The sequence below is a fragment of the Caloenas nicobarica genome, chromosome 1, assembly GCF_036013445.1.
Source record: "Caloenas nicobarica isolate bCalNic1 chromosome 1, bCalNic1.hap1, whole genome shotgun sequence".
NCBI lineage: Eukaryota > Metazoa > Chordata > Aves > Columbiformes > Columbidae > Caloenas > Caloenas nicobarica.
In genome coordinates, this window is record NC_088245.1 from 68,265,639 (window position 1) to 68,284,452 (window position 18,814).

The window sequence follows — 18,814 nt, forward strand, 5'->3', positions numbered from 1 at the left end:
AGCAGTGAAGCAGAGGTCTCAGGAGCAGTTTTGAGCAGAATAACAAAAGTATTGGGTGTTTTGGTTTGGCAGCAGAACTGAAAAGAAGGGGGAAATAAGTGCAGACAGCTGAACAGGGTGTAATCCCTGGTTTGTTTGTGTGTCTTTCCTGATGCATTGTTTTTGTTGGTCAGTGTTTCTGGGAAAAAAACCTGCTCTCTCTCCCCTTCCTCTTCCATTTCATCAAGGGTTAATCTGAGAGCTATTTCAGGCTGATTTCTCTTAAGATATTTCTCTATATTTTAATAAAAAATTGAATTTGAAGAGAGAAGTTAAACTTCTTCATTTTGAAAATGCTGGAAAGACACTTTTGCCCTTCCCCTAGTTCCATTCTTTTTGTGCAAATTGCTTTTCGAATTTGACGTGAAATATATCTCAAGAAAATTTATATCCTGGCAAATTTATTACTTATCGAGAAATGCCACCAGCCTCCAGGTTTGTATCCTCTGGGCAAATGGAGTTTTGCTGTGACTCCTGAGATAGGCAGAACAAATGTGGTTATGTGAAACAAGGACTCCTTTTGCTTTGCCTGACTCCTGCTGAAAGCAGGAGAGTGAAGAAGGAAGAACTTCTCCAGTGCTGTCCTTTTTCTTTTTCGCCTCACTTTGCTAATCCTTACTTCTAGGTTTTGGCCAAGACCAAGCTCAGAAGTACTGCAGTAGCACAAGACAGACCACACATTTATTTTTTTAGACAAAATGATGGCATTGGAGACCTTGGTTTTTTTAGCAGAGGTTGCACAATTAATTCAGAGAAATATTTGTATTTATTTAGCCAAGTCCGGTTGTGGCCCCAGGTATCTGGCAAGAGCTGATAGGGACAAGGTTTTAAAGAGGTTCCTGAGGCAGCATCTTGCCCTTCTGTGCAGGAGCCTTCCTCATCCCTTACCTCATCTTCCTCTTCACCTGTGGGATCCCCCTGTTCTTCCTGGAGACGGCACTAGGGCAGTACACCAGCCAAGGAGGGGTCACTGCCTGGAGGAAGATCTGTCCCATCTTTGAAGGTGAGTCAAGTTATGGGGAACTGCTGGCAGCACTTTCTGACAGTTAGTGACTCAGAGCCTTTTTTTTTTCTTTTTCTTTCTTTCTTTTTTTTTTTTTTTTCCTTTCTTTCTCCTTTATTCTCCCTCCCTTCTACTCTCTCCCAGCCTTGCTATCTCTCCTGGTGACTGCTGTCTGTGCAGGGACAGTGTCCTGACTGGGGGCATGTGGTGCTGGCTGGGGGCTGTGCTGGTCCAGCAAAGCCATAATCTCTGCTTTGAGATGCTCAGAGCCCAGGAGAGAGGAGAAGCAGGATGGCCAGCAAGCAGCAGGAAGAGGAGGATGGAAGTGTCGCTGCACTAATGTCTGCACGTAGCCCCGACAAATACTGAAGGGAGAAGAGGATGAGGAAGGCTGGCTCCCTTGTGATGCTTTCCCTGCCCGCCACTCTGCCCAGGCCTGCTGTGGCAGCATTTGCAGGCTGGTGTCCTGCAAACTGGGGGAACCACACTGCATGCACTGGTCTGACAGCCTGGAGATGGGCTGGGGCAGTGGTTCAGGCACAGCTATGAGAACCTGAACTCCTGAGGCCCTGGGGAACAATGTTTAATGGCATTAATAGGTTAATGAGTCTAATGTCCACAGTTCTCCTGTGCAGAGGAGAGCTTATTGCCCCTGTTTTGCAGATGGGGAAACCTGTGCTCAGGCAGATTAAAGGTCTGGTTAGTTTGCTCAAGCACAGGCGTGCTATTTGAAACTCCCTGGGGAGCCCAGAACCTCCTGTGTTAGAGACCCCTGCTCTCTAGCATGGGCCCTGGAGGAGGACAGCAGTGGCATTTCTTTCTAGGCTAGAGCTGGCTTTTCTGCAGGAGAGGCAGGTTTTCTCTCTCTGTTCCACCACGTGCCTGTCTAGAGATATCAACAATGTTTCCTGTCTGCATGCACAGTCACAAAATCCTTTCTCTTTCCCTGAGGTAAGCCTTGACCTACTCTCTACTGAGACATGTGGTTGGTGTTGCACCCTTCTTACCATGGCATGGTCTATGTCTTTGATGTTAAGCTCAACATGTTGGGAGTTGGTTGGCATTCCCATCCTCACTCCCTTTGCTTTCCTTCACAGGAATTGGATATGCCTCACAAGTTATTGAGGGCTATTTGAATATCTACTACATCATCATCTTGTCCTGGGCGCTCTTCTACCTGTTCAGCTCCTTCACTGCAGTGTTACCATGGGCCAGCTGCAATAACGCTTGGAACTCAGGTACACTTTCACTTGGTTGGCTCCTACCTCCTTCCCAACTGCCCGAAATTATTTGGGTTTTGTAGGAAATATTTTTTTATTCAGATAAAAAGCTCTCATGAGCTGCAAAGTGGCAAGAGATTCCTCCAAAGACAACTATCTTCATTGACCATGGGCAAGTGCCAGGAAGGGTGAGCGGTATGGCCTAGCAGCAGGGGACAGTAAAACTGTTACCACATGGAGATATTTTTGGGCTTTGAGGTTTCACTGAAAAATCTGCATTTTCTGGCAAGTGGGAATGGTAGGTGGGTTGAAAGAGTTTTCAAGCCAATCTAGAGGCACCCTCACGTAGCAGGAGCTTTTCATTAGCTCTGGTACAACAATTTATCTTGTAGTTCCCATACTCTACCCTGGTCCTTAGGAATTAGTGAGACAGTTGCTGCCACATACTGAACAGTTTCCTTTGCCCCCTCAGCTTTTGGCTAGATCAGGCCAAACCTGCACTGGAGGATTTTTGCCAGTACAGGTCTCCCAGTGTAGGAAACAGTAACACAAAACTCTAAAAGCACCGTTTTTCTGGTCTAATCGCATTCATACAAGCCATTACATTGGCCAGGGGTCTCATCTCCTCATGCCTGCAATTCACATAACTGTGCCCAGCAGAGAATACCTGGCTTTGGTTTCATTCAAGGCACTTGGTCTGTGCCCAGAAGATGGAGTAGACGTGAAATAATCCTCATGGATCTTATGTCCTTGACAGGCCTTTTTTACCATGTTGAACAGGTTGTTTTGCTTTCAGTGGAAAGCCAGGCTGCAAAGACCTTTGGCAGCAGCTTGGTTCCCTCCCTTTTTCTTTTGGGACAGATGATTCATTTCTGTGATATGCTAAATTTCTCCACCCTATAGGCCATTTACTCACAGCTTCCTCTGCCCCTTCACCCCAGCAGAGGTAACCAGGCTTTTAAAGAATGGATCTGATTCCTTCAGCTCCCCCGGCATGGGTTTGTTTGTGAGGCAAGTCACATATGTTAATTCTCTGAACAGGCAGAAGTTTCCCAGCCCAAACTGGGATTCCTCATTTTTCCAGTGGATTGTCTTTTGCTTGCCAAATGCAAGATGAGGTGCGTTTCTTGGATACACAGCATCTCCTCTGTTTTTAGTAATTTCATGCTATATGACAGGGTCAGGGACGGTGGAGTAGAACATGAAGGCACCTATGGCATGTGTGAATGTATGTGTACATGTATGGACAGGGATGGTGTGTAGTATGGGAGGAGAATGGGATTTTCTACCCTGACTGCTCACAGTGGCTGTCCCTCAATAATCCATATTTTGCAGCCATCTGTTTTCCATTTGGCAGGGAATTGCTCTCTTCCTCCCCTCTCCCCTTCCCAAAGCCCTCTGGCTACTGCTGGATTGGGATACATAGCTGGGGAGAGCCAGAGTTTAATAAGATGCTTAATGAGATGCAAGAGTTTAATGAGATGCTCTATATTGGGGGTGAAGGGTCTGTGTGCTGCCAGAGTGAGGGTTAGGGTAGAAAGGGGAAGGAGCATCCCTCATGGAGAGGCCTTGGAGAATTTCTCTGGCTCATAAGCTTCCTTTTCTTTTGGTAGATCTCTGTGTGGACATTCTGAATAGCTCCAGCTTGGACAACAGGACCATGCCTGCGAACGCCACCTCCCCAATGCTTGAGTTTTGGGAGTATGTGACCGCTTTCCCTCTGTTCAGGCTCCTCTCTCATCCAAAGGCTGCAGCTGTAGGAGTATCCAGGCAGAGGGCTGTGCATCCCTGTAGGACCAAGTGAGGTGCCACGTCAGACCCGAACGTGGGGAGCACAGTGCACCAAGCTGCCGAAGAGATGGGCACAGAGCCCAGGGGCATGAGGACTAGGTACACCCCAGAGGCTGCTGGCAGGGTGCCTGTCAGGGGGTGCTGGGCACAGGCAGGTCCCCTTTCTGTCACTGAGGTTCCTTGGGTGAGTGTCACCACAGAAAGAGGCATCAAAAGAAGATGAGGACTTGCTGCAAGCAGGAAGTACTTGTGTTGTGTGTTGCAGGCTACTGTTGGCTTGGCAGGCAAGCACAGGAGGCCAAGGCAGATTGAGCAGTCCTCTACAGTGAAACAGAAAGGGACAAAACTGCCTTTTCCCTTCCTCTGACCATGTCTTGCTTGGTGCCTAAGGGAAGTGGTCCATCAGGCTGCTCAGGCTCATCCCTGGAGAGCAGGGTTCTGAGGCGCATGTGTGAGATGCCAGTGGGGGGCTTGAGAAGGTTTGGTCATGGGGCTGGAGGTGATAAAACACCTCTGAGGGAAGGGTCTTGCAGCAGGCCAGACAGTGTCCCAGAGAGGGTCATTGCTGCAGCTTGGACAGGTTGAAATATCTTCCAGGGCCACACTACACCTCCACACTCATCTGAGGAAGGTCTCATAAAGAAGAGGGGTGCCAGGGGCTCAGCTTCAACATTATTTTTTTCTTCCCATTTATGGCTCCTAAAGTGCGTCTAAGAGGGTTGAGTGTCCTTTATCCCTTGCAGCCACCACAGGCCACATAGAAGATAATATGCGCCCATGGGTGCAGAAAGAGTCTGCACAGGGCTGGACAGCCTTTCCTGCCCTATTCTTTGCACATACTGTTTAGTGAGAGCTGTCACTCCTCTGAAATGATTGCTCAGGTTTTCTGCAGAAATTGCAAGGGCACCCTGAGGGGACTGCTTTGGAGAAGGGTGCATAGAGGAATCATAAGTGTGGGGTTGGGCTTCTGGGGACTGCACGAGTTGCAGTGCTGAGCTCTTGTGTGGCCCACCTTCATGATGGCGAATCTTCAAGGAATGAGGCTGAAGGAAGGGCATGGAAATCATAAAGGCCATTTTTGCTTATATATAGGTTGTCCATAGTATATGAGGATGCCAGAGGAAGAATGGTGGCCATGGGGTGACAACGATGGCAGTGGTGGCCTTCTTTGGATTGGGTAGTGTCTGCTGGGCAGCTGCCAGAGTGGAGGAGCAATGTGGGGCTGGTGTTGCGTGGGTCTGATGGGCTGGCACTGTGGGCTTGGAGAGTGGGAGGGCTTGGAGAGTGGGAGGGCTTGGGCCAGCTACAGGGCATGTTGAAGCAGCATCAGCAGGAGAGACGGAGAGGGGAACCCGAGGCAGAGCTGGGGTGATTCTCATGGCTGAGAGCCCTGGGCAGATGTGTGGTGTATAGTCTGTTAAATCTTGGGATGGGGTAACATGGGGAAGGTCTGTAGGGATATGTGGGGTTCGGGGTGTTAATACTTCTCTCCCTGTCCCTGGACACTGGCAGGAAGCGAGTCCTGGGGCTCACAGATGGTATTCACAAACTGGGCACTGTGCGCTGGGAGCTGGCTCTGTGTCTCCTGCTGGCGTGGATCGTCTGCTACTTCTGCATCTGGAAAGGGGTCAAGTCCACCGGCAAAGTAGGAATGGAGATTGTCCTCCTGGTCCATAAGCCTCCTTGTATCCTTGTAACATTTCTTTCCCCATCTCTTTTCCCTCTTCATGAAGTTGAGGCAGGAGACACACAGCACCCAAGTCAAACCTAAAACCTGGTGGGGCCATACTGATTTACACCAGTTGTGTTTGACCTGTAGGAGGAAGAAAAAAGAGTAGGTCAAACAAGGAGGAGAGGACAGGGAAAGAGCTGGGAACTGAGGGCAGTCTTGGGTCACCTTTTCCCTTGCAGTTACTCACAGTGGCTGATGGATATTTTCCAAGTGCCCTTGGGAACCATCCACTCACTAAGGTGTTGTCCTGGCCTGACTTGCTGGTGTTTTTAACAAGATCCCCTGCAGTGGCCAACTTCCTATCCCTGGCAATAATTGAACACTTGAGCGAAACAGACAAGCTGCTGCCTGTAACCAGATCAGTGAATAGATAATGAATCTCCCCTGCTTCTTTATCCTGCAAAACTCTTGGGCTGGGAGAGGTGTCTTTGCTCTCTCCTTTTTACTCTCCCTGGCCCTGTGGTTTTTGGCTCGGTGGGTCACTTTCTGCATTCTGCTAGTGAGGCTGGAGCCAATGCTCCCTGCTGATATTGATCCCATAGATCAGGGGGACTGGTTATCCTTCTGGAGTGAACGGGTGTATGATGCCTTGAGGTGGGTGTTAGGGACACTGCTATGGCCTTGAATTGTTCAGGACCTCCTCCCCTCCTGGGTCTGTAATGAGATGGGTGGGTCATTAAAGATGGTTGGGTCCTGTGGGTATCCAGGGGATGTCCCAATAACAAAGGCAGGGGAATCAATTTCTGCAACAGACTTTCTTAAAATCACTGTTTCTAGTATTGGCAGATGTTCCCTGTCGTAGTAGACATGCATATTTCAGTGTCAAATCCCCTCTTCCACCTGGGCACCCATTTTAACAGAGCAAGACAGAATACCCTGCCCTGCTTACTAAGTTTCTCCCAGTTTTTGCTGATGACTCTGGCTCTTGCTGGTGCTGACCTGTTGCCCACCATTTCTCAAGGAGGAAGAACCAGACTCCACATCTATAGGGAGAGGGGATGCTCCACATTTTAAATCTTAAATCTCTGATGCTTCCTGGTTTGAATACCACAGTGCCATCCTCATGAAAGGTATCATTCTGATCCTGGGAGACTGGGTCTGAGAGGCTGTTTGATCTGCATGGAAGTGTAGTCAAGTCATTCCAGGTTCCCTTCAGCTCTCAGCCCTCTCCACCAAGTTTCCCATTTGCTTGGTGCTGACCCAGTGTGCAGAGCTTGCCTGCACAAGGAGAAAGCTAAAGAAACTCAGTCAGGATGATTGAGCTGATTGGGTTTGACAAAGTCAGACCACAAAGTGAGAGGAGACAGTGATTACAGGCAGTAGCTGGAACAGTTTTCCTGGCACCACAGAAGATATTTCCATTACAAGTTTTAGGATACAGGGCTTACTTTTTACCAGCCAGATGTTATGGACATGGTGGAGCAACGCAGGGTGGGTTTTTCTGTCCTGAGACATACCACAGGTCAGGCAGGCCAGTTGTCTTCTCTGCAGGTAGCCATTTTGAGTTTTACAGGAGCACTATCAAAACAGTCAGCTCCTTCCTTCTCCTTGCTGACTATGTATTAGGATAAGCAGTAGAGAGGTCCCAGGAATTCTGAGTAGGTGCATAATTTCATTTAATGGAGTAAACAGGATGTTGTGCTTGACTGAAAGGCTGCTCTGATCGGATAACGCTGCCAGACCCCTGTGTTTACACTTCTGTGATTTAAGGAGTCCGAACTTAAAGAAACAATAGTGACCTCAGGAAAATAATTTCAAATAACTCCGTAAATACTTGTTTTCTTTAAAAGCCTTTTTCTTTTCTTAATTTTGCCTGCTCTTGTGTTCTTTTCATGTTTCCTTTCCTAATGCATTCAGCTGATGTGTATAAATGTTTCCCAGAAGTGATTTCTGAAGGTAGATTTTAGTACTTGTGCCAAAAGTGCTCGTGTTCTCATTCAATTGGGCAACATAAAAGTGCCACGTTCTGTGACTTATTTGACCAATTATCAGAAAGCAGAAAAAACATCATTTTAGGCCCCTCACTATGAATCCATAGAGTAAACAAGCTTTCACATTACTTGCATGAATTTTAATAATGAATAAATGTTAGGAAGTTACAACTTGCTCACGGATATTTTGCAAGCAGAAAAAAATATGTTACATTAGGCAATGGATTAGAGATAATTAATTCTACTGTAGTTTTTATTTTCATCACACGCAAGGATAAGTGAAAATAAGGTTTAACATAAATAATGGTCTACATTTTCTTTAAAGGCTTTGAGATGCCCCTGTTTTTTACCTGTGAGCTCAAAGGCACTGAAACTGCATGAGCACCCCTGGAAACGAGACCCCTCAGAGATGTCTCAAATTGGGCAGCAAAAATTGCTATTTAATTTGAAAAACTCTTGCTCGGAATAAGACCATTTTAATAACTCCTCATTAAAACTCAGTGGCAGGATGAGACCTGGGTTTCTTCTGCAGCTCTAGAAAGATGAAGAGAACAGCTTGAGAGCAGGGAAATTACACTGACTGGAAAGAGAAAACAAATCAAAGCAACCAGTGGCAGAATCTTGGGTGAGGAGCAAAATGTAGATTAACAAAATCACTGGTGAGATGTAACCTTGATTAATTTATTTCCCACCCCTCTTCTACTCTAGCACTAGCAGCTATAGCTAACAGCAGAGTCCAGGGACGTTTTCTGGGGTGGGGGCCTGCAGATGAGATGGGATGATGCCTGCAGCCCCCTCCCCGCTGACCCTCTCTCCTCTCACTGCCCTGCTCCCCCAGGTCGTTTACTTCACTGCCACCTTCCCCTACGTGATGCTGATCATCTTGCTGGTGCGAGGAGTCACGCTGCCGGGTGCTGCCGAAGGGATCATCTTCTACCTGAAACCGGATATCTCCAGGCTCTCAGACCCACAGGTAGGTGGAGATCAGGCAGGTGCTGGCCATGGGAAGGTTTCCAGCACCCTGGCCCTTGGATCTGCTGCTAGCTGAGGATCTAGCTGTCTTCTCTGAAGGGAGACTGGCGAACAAGTGAGACCTTCTTAAGAGAGCTGTGAAGGGGTCTAGTCCTGCGCAGCACAGCCTTTTTCCTCATGCGTCTGCAGCATATTGGCATATTAGGTCATTTCCACTCATGGGCTCAGCAACAACAGAATAGTATATGAAATATTCAGCATGTAACAGACGGTTTTGCTGGGTCTTAAATGCAAAGAATTAAGGAAGGTGGGGTGGAATAATCTATCACTTTTCATTTTTTCTGGTCTGGTTAGCACTTTGGCTCCAACAAGGCCCTCACAGGGTGCTGGGGGGCCCCTGTGCTTGCAGAGACCAAATGCATGCAGGTAACATGGGCTCCGTAGCAGATTCACTTCCCCCATCCTGGGGGCTGGTCCCACTTGCCTGGGTCAGAGTCTGGCCAAAATGAGCACATCAGCCTCTGCCAACACTCGCTGGAGCTCATGGAAACTGCTCCCGGCAGGGGAGATGCTGTGTACTCAGTGAGGGCAAGTCCAGATTAGGGCAGGAGGTGCAGTCAAACCCAGGACCCACAGGGCAGCTCGAGTTGGCAGGAGGTTGGCAGCACCTTCAGGGTCTGTGCAGAGCAGGGGGCTGGACCCCTCTTTGGAGGATCCTCCCGGGGTGTCTGCTCAGACACCTTTGGGTAGCAGCAGGTTGCATCCCTTCCCCACGTGGGCTCAGCAACACTGTGCAGGCTGCCTTCCCTGTCCCGGGGAGGGGCTAATGCAGACACCCCTCCAGCAGAGCATTTAAATGACACTGCTGCTAATTATTCCATGGCTGAATCTTTTCCTGGAGGCAGTCAAGCAATATGCTTAGCCCACAGTCTCAGATTACCTCCCGCATCTTCCCAGATGGCCAAAGCCCCAACTGCTCCCAAACCAGCTGCCAAACACGCTGTCTTCCCCCAAACGGCTTTCAGATGCAATTATGTGTTGTCAATAAAAAATCTGCGGTGCACTGAAAGCAAAGAGCCAGCTGAACGTAAATGGCATTCTAATATCAAAATAAATAACAAGGGGGTGACTGGGGCTGAGTGTGTTTTATTCAGGGTCAGAGCTTATTCTCTGAAAACCTTCCTGTCTTTCACAGCCTAACTAAAACTGACATGGTCTTTGCAGGCTGCTGGAACCCAGCATAGCAGGAGTGAGAGATCCTGCTACTGAGTTTAAGCAGAATGTGGGGCTTTGGTGTGAAGCATGCTGTGTGCCCATGTCTGTAGGGCTCCCATGTAGGTGCCTATCTGTGAGAGATCGATATGAATTTAAGCAGCAATGCCTGGACTGGGATTTTTTGAAGGCTGCCAAATTGCAGCTGCCTGGATATTTGCAGCTAGGGGCTGCCTAGAGGAAAAAGAGAGTGAGGGGGAACGCACAGACAACATAAATGTGGGCTGTTTTCCGGCCTGCAGCTCAGGGCTTTCCCTGGGAGGGGGTAAGAGTGAAGCTGCAGTTCAGCCCACAATACATGGAGTGAAGTGAGTCCTCCACAGGGGAGAGGGCCGGAGCACAGGCGAACAAGCCCACTCAGTTTTTCCCATGAAATGCCCAGAGCAAAGGAGTACCTTGGTACACAGCACTCCACCGGCCTGAAGTCTCTCAGCTTGGCAATTTTCTGCCCTTCACCCTGCACCGTGGCCTCAGACATGTGAGAAATCAGACTGGGGAGCAGGTAGGGGAGCACATTGATCATGCAAAGGACTTGCTGGCCTTCATTTGGGGTGACTCACCAGTGGTTCTGCGACCACTAAGCCACGTAGAGACCACGGACATCTGCAGTGTTAACTTCAGCTGGAGCCATGCTATCAGGGGTGCCATCTCTGCCCAGCATGCAAAGGCATGAAATGAAGTGGTGTCACCTTGAGTGGGGTGTGAAAATACAGTCCCCTCAGGAGACTTTTCCTAGAGGACTTTCAGTCCCCTAGCTCCGTTTTTCAGAGAGGTCTCCTTGTTTCTACCTCCACTGAGTCTCTCTCTGTCTCATGGGGTTTGTTCTGCGTGGGTGAAGGGGTTGTTGCTAGACAGGGCGCAGCAATTTGTTGATTTTGTTGCCAGGTCTGGAGACCACTGACCTTCTTTGTTCCAGGTCTGGATGGATGCAGGCACTCAGATCCTCTTCTCTTATGCCATCTGCCAGGGGTGCCTGACAGCTCTGGGCAGCTACAACAAATACACCAACAACTGTTACAGGTAAGAGGAGCCTGGGCTCCTCGTTTCCTTCTGGAAAGTTGCTAAAACAGCACAGAGCTGCATCTGAGGCAGGCACTGTCCCCAGGGGAGACCTTGGATCATGCTGCTTTGACTAATGAGATGCTCAGGGTGTGGAAGCTGCAAAGGGCTCAGCATAGGAATGGAGAGTGGCTGGGGGAACACAGGAGCTCCAGAAAACAGCTTTAGTAGTGCCCTCTCACCAGTCAGCTTGTAAATGGTAGAGATTAGAGAAGGGGGAGGAATGAAACAGGAGAGTGTCTCCAGCCACTGTGGAGACACCATGGGCTATTTTGACAAGGGTGAGTGAGCAGGGGTGGCACAGTCAGCTCTGCTGACACTTGGTAGGCAGGGGAGATGGTACAAAGATGATGGCTGGGCCCCCTGTCTCCAGTCCTTTAATACCGTCAGGGTAATGTACTGCTAGTGGCATTTTGATCCTATCAAGAAGATTAATCGAGTCTGTCTGACCTCTTCCTTGCCCTCGGATTACAGATCTGTTTTATCCATGGCCTGACACAGAGCTCAGTGAAGCCATCAGGACCATTTCTGACACCTTCCACAGAGCCCTGAGGAGAAGGGGCTTTGTTATTCCTTTGTGTATTGCTCTGGCATGGATGGGAAAATGTAATGGTACTCTGGAGACATCAATCATCTCTCCTCTTTTGTTCTCCAGTAGGTGCTTCTATGGCTATTGGTCAGGCAATTAATACTTTCTCCTGGCTCTCCTAACTCTCCTGAAATGTATCTGTCACCAATAAAGTGGTGCACTGGCACCTTTGTCTAGTGCCTTATGTGCCTTGGACTGACAGCGTAGTTCTGGGTGTCTCTCCAGCCCAAATGTGCTGGGTGTCCACACTGCCCCATAGCAGCTGATGCTGTGGGTCAGCTCTGGTGGATGCCCAAGGCAGGATCCCAGGCTGTGGGGTTTCCAGCCCAGCCAGCTCAGACTGGTTCCCTGTACTCACAGGGAGCAAGTGCACAAACATTTCAGGACAAGTGGCATAGCACTTTCCACTTGACCATAGTTAATTAAGACACTGTAGACACAACCCTTGTCAGGTGAGGATTTTTGTTAACCCATTAGTCCTTGTTTTACCAGACCTGCTGAACCTGTATGTGTTCATGCTTCCAGATGCTCCTTTTTCTTGGCCATGTTAACTTTTGCAACCTCTTCCCTTTCTAATTTATCTTCTTCATTTTCTCTGTTGTTTTTCTTATTCTTTTGACTTCTACTGACTTTTTCTGGTGCCATGTCCCTACCTATATCATTGTGCCATCCTATTCAAAAGCCACTAGTGGTGTCCTATATCTCTCTTTGTGCCAGGTGTAGTCCTATAACTCTTGAACAGTGAACAAGGTAAGTAGGCTGATTTTTTGCTTTGTTCTGAGCTTTTTACTTCTAAGGAAGTTCAAGAGCAGCATTGCTGTTCCTTGGTCCATACTGTCTGACTTGGGAAGCTGAGTACAGATGTGATCCCAAGTGGACTCATTCTGCAGTGGGAAACACTGATTTCTTTCTGAACTCCCCCCTGCAGGGACTGCATCATGCTCTGCTTCCTGAACAGTGCCACCAGCTTCGTTGCTGGCTTTGCCATTTTCTCAGTGCTGGGCTTCATGTCTCAAGAGCAGGGCGTACCCATTGCAGAAGTGGCTGAATCAGGTAGGCTGTTTTGGGGTTTTTTTTGGTTTTTTAGGTTTTTTTTGGGTTTTTTTCCCCAGGAGACTTCAGAGCCAAGGCAAAACAGAAAGGCTGAAGAGCAAGGAGACTTTTCTGAAATGAAGCCTGGGATGTTACCTACATTCTACATCACTGTAGGTGTCTGCAGTGATGTTTGCAGGACTATGCTTCCTGATGCGGCTTTCAGTTTTGTGTGGAGCCGTGGTGGAGCAAGCACTGAAGCAGTACCTGAGCTCACTCTGTGCTGCAGGGGGGTGGTGGCAGGCTGCGGTGTGGGGAGCATTCCTGCTCATCCTGTGGTCTGTTGGCAGGTCCTGGCCTGGCTTTCATAGCGTATCCAACAGCGGTAACGATGATGCCTGTGTCTCAGCTCTGGTCTTGTCTCTTCTTCCTCATGCTGATCTTCTTGGGACTGGACAGCCAGGTACAGCAAACACACCCTCCTCCTCGTCTAATGCTCTGGTGCTTGTCCCCACCTTGAGCACTCCCCAAGGCCATGGGAAAGGGTAAGGTGGTTATGTGCTTTGCTGGTATCTCAAATACATTCTCCACATTGTCTGCAGCACTTTCACAGTGTGGGAGCTCAGAGCCAGGGCTGATGGAAGGCCAGTGATTATGCATGCTGGCGTCTCTGTTTGGCATCCTTCTCCCTGTGTGTATGTGAGGGTGTCCCAGCTACATCTCATCCCAGCTACATCCCCTCACACCTCTGTGCCAGCACCGAAACCTCGCACACTGTGGAGTGAGGCCTGGCACAGAGCAGGGCAGTCTGGCAAGGGGAATAGGGCCATTTTTTCCCAACCGCATCTCACCAGAGCAATCCCTGTGTACTCTTCCTGCTGGTATGCCCGTCTCCTACTCTCCCATACCCATTATGCCAGGAGCAAACCCCAGCAGAGCACCCTGTGGAGCACAGTGTGCATCCTTGGCAAGCCAGCACGAGGGAAGCAGGGGATGTCCCAGAATGCCTGCCAGGCAGGTTGCTCTGCTCAGGCTCTTCTTTGCAGCATTTCAGTCCCTGCACCTGGAGAATGAGGTCTGTTTCCTCTGTTTCTCTGGGTCGAGGTCCCCTCCTGCCTGATCTCACAGCTCTGCTTCATGCTGTCCCAGCAGTGGCTGATGTTCTCTTACATATTCCATGAGTGATGTACACTGCAGGACCAAGAGCCATGTGGCAATGGACAGGTGTCCTGTCCCATGGTCAGCCCCAAAACCCAGAAATTGACCCGTGGGACCCCCTGGCTGCATACTCTACTGGGTTGTCCCAGGCAGTCGTGGTGTATTTTGCAGCCAGTCCTGCTGTACGAGATGCTAGGGCTGAGCTGTGCCCTCACAGATATTTGGCCTCCCTTAGTTTCACAGCGGCAGGGGGAGCTCCCCTCTGTCCATAAAGGCTCCTTGCGCCATCTCGGGTGCTTCCTCACCCCGCTCGAGGGGTGCAGTCTACCCCCTGCCTCCCCATCCCTTGGTTGTTCCTGCTATGCAGTGACGTGCCCTGTTGAGTTTGAGGCAATTCATCACACATCTCACAGTTCAACCTCCTGACATGGGCTGTGTTTTTAACCCCTTTGGTCTGCAGCTCTGGAGGAGCTATGTTTGTGTCCCTAGCAATTGCAGCTGGCCCCCAGTGGAAGCAAGACAGACTAAAAGAGAAAACAAACAAAAAAAAGAATTTGGGTGGCTGGAGGAAGAAAGGACAGTGAGAGAGGATGTGTGCTTGGGGAAGTGGAGACACTGTTTCTTCTGACCTGTCTTCTTCTGCAGTTCGTCTGTGTGGAAAGCATGGTGACAGCTATTATTGACATGTTCCCGGAAGTGTTTCGGAAGAAGGGGCGTCGGGAGCTTCTGATCCTGGCCATCGCAGTCATATGCTACCTGCTAGGCTTATTGCTGGTCACTGAGGTAAGAAAGGAGCAGCTGGGGTATACAGCTGAAAACGCACTAGACTGCTCTGGAAGAGTGGATATATACAGCAAGCTCATCTTTGATGCTGTTAATTATCCTTCATTTCTAATGCATTAGCTGGTGCCTCTCACAGCTGGTGCTGCTTTTACCCTACATGTTGCTAGTGTACTTGCTGCATAACTGAGCCTTCCAAAGAGACGGTCCCACAGCCCAGAGAGGCTGCCTGACATACAGCTTTGTGCAAATACCAGGCCTAGTGGTTAGAACAAGCTGATCTGTATGAGTAGAAGCTCTTTTAAGGGCAATGATTGTTTGCTGTCTGCTTTCCACAAGCAGCAGAGCAGAAGGAGGGGAGGCTGGGGGTAATAGCAGCACCGTAACCCTGCCTGAGCCAGTGGGGAGCCTGTGATCCCCAAGACCAGAAGCAGCAGAGCTGGGTTGGTGCAAGGCTGTGTACATGGTGTTTGCCCTGCTCTGCAGCTGATAGCCAAGCACCTCTGCCTGCATGGTGATGTGCTGCGCTGTGTGTGCATACTGAAGGCTTGGGTGGGGGTCTGAGAAATCCTCTCTGTTGCCTCCATGTGCTGTGTAGTGAAAGCTAACTCCTGCTAAACTTCTTAGGCACTGCAGAATGATCCTCCAACAGGATCCTGGCTAAGGATTTGGTGAAGGTATCTCCTACTGTGATCAAGAGAGCTTTGAGCGAAACTGTGTTAAGAGTTCCCATGGGTTTTTCATGCTTCCTTGCATGGACATATATACTCCCATCCTTGCAGGATGTCACCTCATGCGTGGTGGGGTGAAAGTGTAACAGTTCTGCTACTCTGGCAGTGTCTAGAGCCCTTCAGCACTATTAGAAAGCATCTACTTGACTTGTATTGGAGGGGCTTTCTCTTTGAGAAAATGCATGAAAGTATGAGAGAGGAGTCATCCACTGACCTGTACAGGTAGATGATGGCAACTATGCAGGGCTGAGCTCAAAAGTAGAGGCCACAGAGTAGCCACATGCCTCTGTCATCACAGGGCTTGGACCTTGAGCAATATGTAAAGATGGATGCAGCTAAAATGAGGTATCTGAATGTCCAGATCCTCAGGATCCCAGTTTCTTGGGTGCAAAGTTCTGCATTGCTACATGGTATTTTGAAATGATGCTGGACACATGCTGACTGATTTAAAACAAGCAAACAAGCTGGCTTCTGCTCCTGTGGACACAGAAATCGGCCTAGTCCAGCAGTGTCAGAAAATGGGCATGAAATACTTTTCTGGCACGAGGCCTGACTATCTCTTTGGGGCACATTGGGGGAAGCCCCAAGAGAAGACTCTTCTCCTACTCCCACCTGTTCTAGGTGCAGTGTTTCTGCTGCTATTCTGCTTGCCTCAGTCATTCTTCCCTCACATGGAATAGTCCTGCCATGACTCTCTCTACCTCTTCAACAGGGTGGGATGTACATCTTCCAGCTCTTTGACTACTATGCTGCCAGTGGCACATGCCTGCTCTTCCTGGCCATTTTTGAAGTTATCTGCATAGGATGGGTGTATGGTAAGTGGCGGACAAAAAACTGTATTGCTCTTTCTCAAGGCAAGAATGGGGGGGTTGAGAAGTGGTAGTGGATAAAAAAGATCCTTAGGGGCAAAAAAATGCTATAGTTACTCTCTCTTTTGTCTCTGGTTTCCATTATGTTTCCTCACAATGTTTCTTAATTGCTCCACATTTAAAGTAAGTACGTTTTTTCCCTCTCTGAAAGTTTCTCATGTTGAACTACCTTGCTGCTCTTCCCATCTGTGCTTTGAATTAGAAAATCAGCTATAGAGGAGTGGCTGCTGCTCTCTGGTCTCTGTTGTAGTCTGCTTACATTGTGCCTTTAGTTTAGTCCTGTCAGGTAATTTAACACAAAATGCTGGGATGCAGACTCACTCTGTGTTTCTTCTGTGATGATACACACTTCCTGTTGGTATGGGCTGCGATGGCACTCCTAAAATAAACAGAAGGGACTGCTTTGGCTCTCAGTGAAGTCTGTAGCTAAACTACTCAGGAGCAGGATTAAACTGAGCTTTGTGAACTATCAGAAGGAAACTGACTGTTTGATAGCTCGTGCAGTAAGAAGAGTATTCCATGATATCCTACAGGAGATCTCCTCCCTGCCGAACAGTGCCTGAGCACACAGGTTGCAGTTCATCTACCTGAAGCTCACATCGAGGTTAGTGGTTTTTAGGGAAAGGCTCTAGCTGTGTATGATGCAGAGCAGCCACTCTCTCTCTTTACCTTCTCAGAGGTACAAGAGCTCAGTACCTGGAAGGATTGTGCAAAGCTCTGGTAGATGCCAGCTTAGACCAGGTCTTCAATGTCTCACAAATGAGCACCTTCTGGCTCCTAGCTATGCTGAGCGGTGTGCCTGTCCTAACCTAAGGAAAAGATTGCAAGCATGAACATCACGTTGTGTCTCTTTCAAGAGCAGGAGTGGATGCTCAGGGAAGAGTATAGTAGCAGAAAAGTTAGCAATGATACTTTCTGTGAATATTCTTCCAGCTTCTAACAACTTATTATAAAATCATAGAATGGTTTGGGCGGGAAGAAACCTTGAAAGATCATCTAGTCTGCCGCCCCCACCATGGGCAGGGGCATCTTTCATTAGATCAGGTTGCTCAAAGCCCCGTTCAACCTGACCTTGAACACTTCTAGTGATAGTGCATCCATAACTTCTCTGGGCAACCTGTTCCAGTCTCTCACCATCCTCATAGTAAAGAATATCTTCCTTATATCCAATCTATAATAAATCTACTCTCAGTTTAAAACTGTTACCCCTTCTCCTGTCCCTACAAGCCCTGGTAAAAAGTGTCTATCTTTCTTACAAGCCCCCTTTACATATTGAAAGGCCTCAACAAGGTCTCCCCAGAGCCTCCTCTTCTCCAGGCTGAACAACCCCAACTCTCTCAGCTTTTCGTCATATGAGAAGTGTTCCAACTCTCTGATCGTTTTCATGGCCCTTCCCTGGACACTCTGTAACAGGTCCGTGTCTGTCTTGTGTTGGGTGTCCTGGAGCCAGATGCAATACTCAGCTTGTTGCCCAGGGGTTTCCAGAGACAGATGTAAAATCTATTTCTCTTTTGTTAATTTTTCCAGTTGACTCAGGTAAGCATTTATCATCCACAAAGTCCTGCAGCAAGGAGGTCCATGGCTTGGTCAGGTGTTGTGTGAGGAGTCGCTCTCTTTTCCGTGTTTTAAATCTGCCACCTGCTAATTTCATTTGGTGCCGCCTATATCCTGTTTCGGAAAAGACAGTGAGCAGCTGGTCCCTGTGTACTCTCTTTGGTGCTTACTGTTTTACAGAAGCTGTGTTGGCTGTAGTGAAGTTGCTGATGAAGGGGTTATCAGTTTCTCCAAATGCTGTACACGTACAGCAGGAGTCAGTTTCTAGTCTGGATGGACTCCTCTCTTACTGAAATGGGAGCAGCTCCAGCTGTTTGGGCTTGACCTCCAGGAAATGCAAGAGATGCAGATCTGTAAGACAGATTTACCTAGAGAGATGTCCTGCAAAGGAAGCTCACCTGAGAGCTTGCAATACCAGATCCGGCCAGATTTAAATTTAGACTGCCTTCTACCCAGTCCCTGTGGGATTTCCAGGGGGATCGCTATGCTCATCCATCTGTGACAGGGCATCATCACCATGCTCAGTTACATTAAACTGAATTATTCTTTAATGTATAGAACCTCCCTGCCATTTTTAGGGTCACACAAGCCACATGCCTTTTCACATGACTCAGGGAGAGGAGCAATGGCAGACAATGAGCAGCAGGAGAGGTGATGCAACCTGGAAGGGGAACAGAGCAGATGGGGACTGAGAAATGGCCCTTTCCCTCACCACCATGGGTTCATTTGTCCCACTCCACACAGCTGGATTTTACCCTCTCTATGTTCTGCTTTGCATTCATTGGACTGACTCTGGTCCAAAATGTAGTCAGAGGGCCAAGGTGGGGCATCTTGGTGGAAAAAAAAAAAGTGAGTGGTGCCAATTAATGCCTTTTTTTCCCCTGCAGCCTCAGAACTGGCAGGGCTGAGCCTCTTGCTTACACTGTGAAGAATTACAGCATTTTTGCTAACACAAATATGCGTTCCGAGCTCCCCCTCTCCTAGCACATACACCAACCACCCACCACTTGGCAGCTCCTCTCTGCTGCCAGGCAGCTGCTCTCGCAAAGATCTGAGGATTTCCTCCCGTACTGCTCTCTGCC

The 18,814-nt window shown here is 48.7% G+C and overlaps 1 protein-coding gene across 1 annotated transcript in view; it reads left to right on the forward strand.

Moving 5' to 3' along the window:
- The window catches only part of LOC135985451 (sodium- and chloride-dependent betaine transporter-like), a 30,446-nt gene that overhangs the window by 2,895 nt on the left and 8,737 nt on the right, over positions 1-18,814 (forward strand). The window contains exons 2-11 of the mRNA XM_065628799.1: positions 908-1,042; positions 2,140-2,280; positions 3,876-3,963; positions 5,566-5,698; positions 8,555-8,689; positions 10,877-10,980; positions 12,537-12,661; positions 12,991-13,103; positions 14,444-14,581; positions 16,022-16,124. Of these exons, the coding sequence (XP_065484871.1) occupies positions 908-1,042; positions 2,140-2,280; positions 3,876-3,963; positions 5,566-5,698; positions 8,555-8,689; positions 10,877-10,980; positions 12,537-12,661; positions 12,991-13,103; positions 14,444-14,581; positions 16,022-16,124 (1,215 nt within the window). The remainder of the gene's footprint in view (positions 1-907; positions 1,043-2,139; positions 2,281-3,875; positions 3,964-5,565; positions 5,699-8,554; positions 8,690-10,876; positions 10,981-12,536; positions 12,662-12,990; positions 13,104-14,443; positions 14,582-16,021; positions 16,125-18,814) is intronic.